The following is a 5,000-nucleotide window of genomic DNA, read 5'->3' as shown; positions in this document are numbered from 1 at the left end:
TATCATCTTTTTGACAGTTAAATGCTAATACTAATTATTTGAAAGACAACAATGTTATTCCAAAATGCTGCTTTCTGCAAATCATCACCAACATCTCAAGTGGATCATTACCTCAATAAAACAAACAGGTATAGCCCATTACGTATAACAAGATAAAAAAGAAAAACAAAAAGATAAGAAAGAAAATATTTTCATTTCTTGAATATAAGTACAAAAAGGAAAGGTAAAATTCAAGAAATTGGTGCATGTTAATTCCTGTGTGTGAAACAGACCACAATAACTTTCTGGAACAATATATCCCTTAAATCTCCACTTCAGCAAACAAACCATATCCACACTCTACATATACCTACCTGTCTGAACAAGGCTGGAAAGTTGTCTTCAGATTCAGCCTTGCGAATGCCTTTTCCTCCTCCTCCTTCAGAGGCCTTAATCATGACTGGGAATCCAATCTTCTGGGCTGCCTTGAGTGCTTCCTCTGCATCCTCCACGCACCCTTTTTTGTATAGCTCTCGTGGGATCTTTAAAGTTGCATTTGAGTCCAAGCCATTATGCTGGGCTTTGACACCTGAAACAAGAAAACAGTGAATAACAATAAATGTAAAAAAGGGAAGAAAAACAATGTAATACTAAGCACAAGATTTTCCAAAATCTATCAATCTATATATCACTACAGTGTACAAAATATAAGAATATTAGGGTAAAAACAAATTACCTGAGCCAGACCAAGGCAAGGTTGGAATTTCTGCTGTCTGGGCAACAATGCTCGAAGCAATTTTATCTCCCAGAGCCCACATAGCTTTTTCTGGGGGTCCTATGAACGCAATGCCGTTTCTATGCAGCTTTGCTGAAAAGAAGAAAAAAAATCCTTACCTCTTCTTTTCAAGTATCTGCATACATAACCTTGAAAAAAGTAGGAAAGGAGGGGAAAAAAGGACAAAGGGAGGAAAGGCAGGAGTGAAAAATTAAGGGAATGAAGGAGGGTGGGAGAAAGAGAGGGAGAAGGAAAGGGAGCCAGAAAAGAAGGAAGAGAGAGAGATAAGGAGGGAGGAAAGAAAGGAGAGTGGGTAGGGAGAGAGAAAAAAAGAGGGAGAGAGGAAGGGAAGGAGAGGTAGAAGAAGGGAAAGAGAGAGAGAGATAGAGGGAAGGAGAGAGGAGAGGGAGGGAGGGCGAGGAGAGGAAGACAGAGAGGGGGGGAAGGGATAGGAGGAAAATCTGATAGAAGTAGTACGCCTTGTGTACCTACAACATTTTTTAATGCCTTTGTGTTTAAATGATCCATACAAAATGACTGAGCTACCCTAAAAAAAAATCAAAGAAATACAAGTACAAAATTACTGATCTTTTCTTATTCTTTCTCTATCATTTTCATAACAATAGCTATGTCATGTGGTCTTTTTTTTCTTTTCTTTTATACTTTCAGTGCCCTGAAAAGAAAATCTGAGTCACAATTTTCTAAAATCCAAAACTTAAATCTCATACAAACAAAAAGTAGTCCAACTGCTGCAAAAGAAATACTGCAGAATAATAGACAAAAAAGTATGCACAGAAAAAGGCGGATCCAGCAAGCCAACCTCCAGAACTATACAAAAACTTGCTCAGGTAGAGCAAAAAATCTCTTTAAAAAAAGGCAAAACAAAAAACACAAGAAAACTGACAATCTTTTAGTGATATCTTGAGCTACCTGCTTTTCATCCAATTTATCTCAATACCTTAAAACTGTTTGTAAAGTCACAAAGCATATACAAATACAAATAATAAAACTGGCAATAGTAAAGAACTATCATTAAACAAATGATATCTCATGACTATACTAAAAATGGAGACACAATTCATGAAGGTCAAATGCGTAACAAATACATGAGACAAGACAATTACCTGGCAAATCAGGGTATTCTGAGGCATGGCCCCATCCTGCCCAGACTCCATCAGCTTCATAGCGAAGTGCTATATCCAAAATGAGTTTCACATTGGCATAGTTGTTGTTGTTTGCTCCACCAGGCACCCACACAGTTGTGTCCGCCAACTTGATGTACTCAGCTCCCGCTGTGAACGGCAGAATTAGTTATCTTCTTTTCTATCGTTAATGTACTATTACCTTGAGTATAAATTAAATTTTAGAAAATATTGCACACACTTACATATATGCATGTGTGCACATATACAGTATATTTCTCTACAGTTGCAATACTATATCATTTTACATATACCTTTTAAGTCTTCAGGAGTGACCATCCCAATGAAATGAAAGGCCCGGTCATTTCTGAACACTTCATATGCCCATTTGCGAATACTGCGCATACATTTGACTGCAGCAATACCATTGTTTGCAATGAGAATCTGGAAAAGTTTGAAATATCTAATAACTACTGTTTCATTTACTGTTACTATTTTGCATAAGTACTTCACTATCAAATCTTGTACAATCAATTTCTCTCTACCAACCCTTGTGATAACTTTATTTCCTCCAAATTTCTTGACAAACTCCTGTGGCGTGGCCACATTGAACTCCTTCTGATCGGGTGGACGACCAATCGCTTCTTCTACACCTGCCATGGTCAAGATGGTGCATGCAGCAGAGGCAGATGACTTCCTTTACAAATGCAGTCTTAAAAACAATTCATTGATGTTGCTCTTGCTGACTGGAAATAAAAAGGCCCATATGAAGAACAGTTTGCTCTACTTTACAGTACAATATAAACATTAAATTCAGATATATGTTAGCCTTCACTGTAACTTCAATGGTCCATATTAGTAACTATGAAAGCCACAGTAATATAGATCTGATGTATTTTTAGAAGTCCTACATTGCTACATCTGATAAGCAAAGTGCATGAATATGATATTAATCCTTTACAACTTATCATCTGATGCTTGAATATCAAGTCTTTTTTGGGCAGGTCTCAAGTTGTCAGGGGATCAAACGATCTATAGGCTCCCATCTTTTATTCTTTACCTAAAGTCGATATCTTGTCTTGATTTTATTTTTGTTTTTTTATTTAATAAAATTACAATTTTAGACAGACATCAATGTAAATGGTACAAGGAATCATTAGTCTGGGGAATTTATTTCATATACCAAATAATACTTTTCTTTTTCATGAGACCTCATGTATCATATGCAGGCTATATCAAATATTCAACTCTGCTTAAATTTTCACCCTTTATCCAAAGAGGTCTTTTCATGCAAAATGTTTGAATTTATCAACTGACTGCCTTTACTTAAAATGAAATCCAAGTTTAATGATTGTTTCTTACAGCAAATCATTTCTCCTAACGCACCTTTTTCTAAGCATGTAAACTGACACTATCTCATAAGCACCAAGTACATCCGTGGTCCACTGAAGTTTTGTTTTATCTATTTTGTTTACACACAGATGGCTTCATTAGCACTTTGTCAATAATGTCACTAGATCTCATCTGTTTACTTCTTTTTTTTTAGTTATTAAAGGTATTGTTATTATTTTTACCATAATGTTATCAATTATATTAATAGAAATAAAAAGATTACGGAATAGAGTAAATTAATAAGCTATGGTAAAACTAGTACTTGACACCTTTAAACCTTTAAAGGGGCGAAAAACAGGTAGTGATACTACTAACAGCTATAAACATCCTATAAACTCTTTATATCAAAACTAAATTATACAAGACTAAATTTTGAAAATATAATGCAAAAAAATCTTCAATATATTTGTTGATAATGGTTGGTGTATATTTATATGTAACCCATATAGGCATTTAATAGAGATAAAAATTAAAGCATTCCAAAATATTTTTGAAGTCATTTGAGAAAAGATGATATCACGTAGTGACTTTAACTAGCAACTGGAATTCTAAGGAACATGTTCAAATGTACAGTTCCTTTGTAAAGGAAATTCCTTTTTCATTTTAGACTTTTGAATGAGGAGGAAGCTGACTCAAGACCTTAAAAATAACAAAAGATAACATGAGAAGACGAGCTATCTATACATAACAGCATAAACGTCAAAGAACTGGCAGGCTCTAAAATACCTATGAGCAAATGATTGCTTTGGTGAAAGTATCCCCTAAATACAATCTTCAATGCAAAATAGGTACATAAATGCAAACACTCACAAAGCAAGCTCTTATTGGTTTAAAAATACACATACATACTCACTAAAAATTCTAGAATACATATCCACCACTTTTATAAATATGAATGACCTGTACTAAATGCAGGCCTTTGGGATAGTTCAAGAGGCCTCAGTCCTCATCTCCACTTCCCTAACACTCACTTTCCTTGAGGACATGAAGAGTAAGTTTGTACATTTACCTATTCAGTCCCAAAGCAGAATCTATCCTAATTCACAAACTAACTAATTTACAACACCCGCACAAGCAAAAGCTTTATTCTTTCACGAGCTATTTCATTTATCCCTTTGCTTTCTATTTCTCACTTTCACTTTGAGTATATCCAACTATTATACTATAAACGCTTTTCTTTACCCTTCCTAAATAAGCACTCACACTTAGTCCTGTTGACATACCTTTGCTGCCCCTGAGGAAAGCCTGACCTGTAGGCAAATCACTAAAGCTTCGACACGAGAATTAATTGACATAAAACTACACACCCATTCTGATAAACATCTTGAGAAAGTTGACCTCATCTGACGCTTTAATTTATATCCTTACTCTGCCACAACGCCTCACCGAACTTCATTACAGAGACGCACTGGTAAGCTGCCCTACTTACCTCGACCGAGGTACAATCAAGACTGAATTTTACCCATGGAAAAGTTGTCATGCAAGTCATTCGAGTAAAGAAAAAAAAAAGAAACTGATCTGAGAATTTTACTCATTGGCCTCTCTCCTCTCTGCTGAAGTCCTGCTACCTCTGGGTTGCTTAATCGTCTTTTGTTTCTTACTTTTAACTTCAGATGCAGGATTAATTTGCAATAGCTAACATTATATTTTGGCAAATATATATATGACATAGATTTTTTATGACTGTTGCTATAATTAAATCAAATGGTTAA

At 35.2% G+C, this 5,000-nt stretch overlaps 1 protein-coding gene across 7 annotated transcripts in view; it reads right to left on the bottom strand.

Moving 5' to 3' along the window:
• Nucleotides 1-4,866, bottom strand: part of ACC (acetyl-CoA carboxylase) — a 45,733-nt gene extending 40,867 nt beyond the window's left edge. For 4 of the 7 annotated variants that reach the window (XM_070132295.1, XM_070132322.1, XM_070132318.1 and 1 more), the window contains exons 1-6: nucleotides 4,718-4,866; nucleotides 2,446-2,642; nucleotides 2,211-2,340; nucleotides 1,879-2,046; nucleotides 716-847; nucleotides 354-568 (exon numbers count right to left, since the gene is read on the bottom strand). In XM_070132295.1, coding sequence (XP_069988396.1) covers nucleotides 354-568; nucleotides 716-847; nucleotides 1,879-2,046; nucleotides 2,211-2,340; nucleotides 2,446-2,556 — 756 coding nt within the window. In that variant the 5' untranslated portion in view covers nucleotides 2,557-2,642; nucleotides 4,718-4,866. Of the gene's footprint in view, nucleotides 1-353; nucleotides 569-715; nucleotides 848-1,878; nucleotides 2,047-2,210; nucleotides 2,341-2,445; nucleotides 2,643-4,511; nucleotides 4,635-4,656 lie in introns of those variants that run through there. The other 3 variants (XM_070132311.1, XM_070132302.1, XM_070132306.1) reach the window with 3 other exon arrangements.
• Between the last annotated feature and the right edge of the window lie 134 nt (nucleotides 4,867-5,000).

The sequence above is a fragment of the Penaeus vannamei genome, chromosome 2 (assembly GCF_042767895.1).
Source record: "Penaeus vannamei isolate JL-2024 chromosome 2, ASM4276789v1, whole genome shotgun sequence".
Lineage (NCBI taxonomy): Eukaryota > Metazoa > Arthropoda > Malacostraca > Decapoda > Penaeidae > Penaeus > Penaeus vannamei.
The sequence above is the reverse complement of the archived record's forward strand: the minus strand, read 5'-3'. Positions and strand labels throughout refer to the sequence as shown.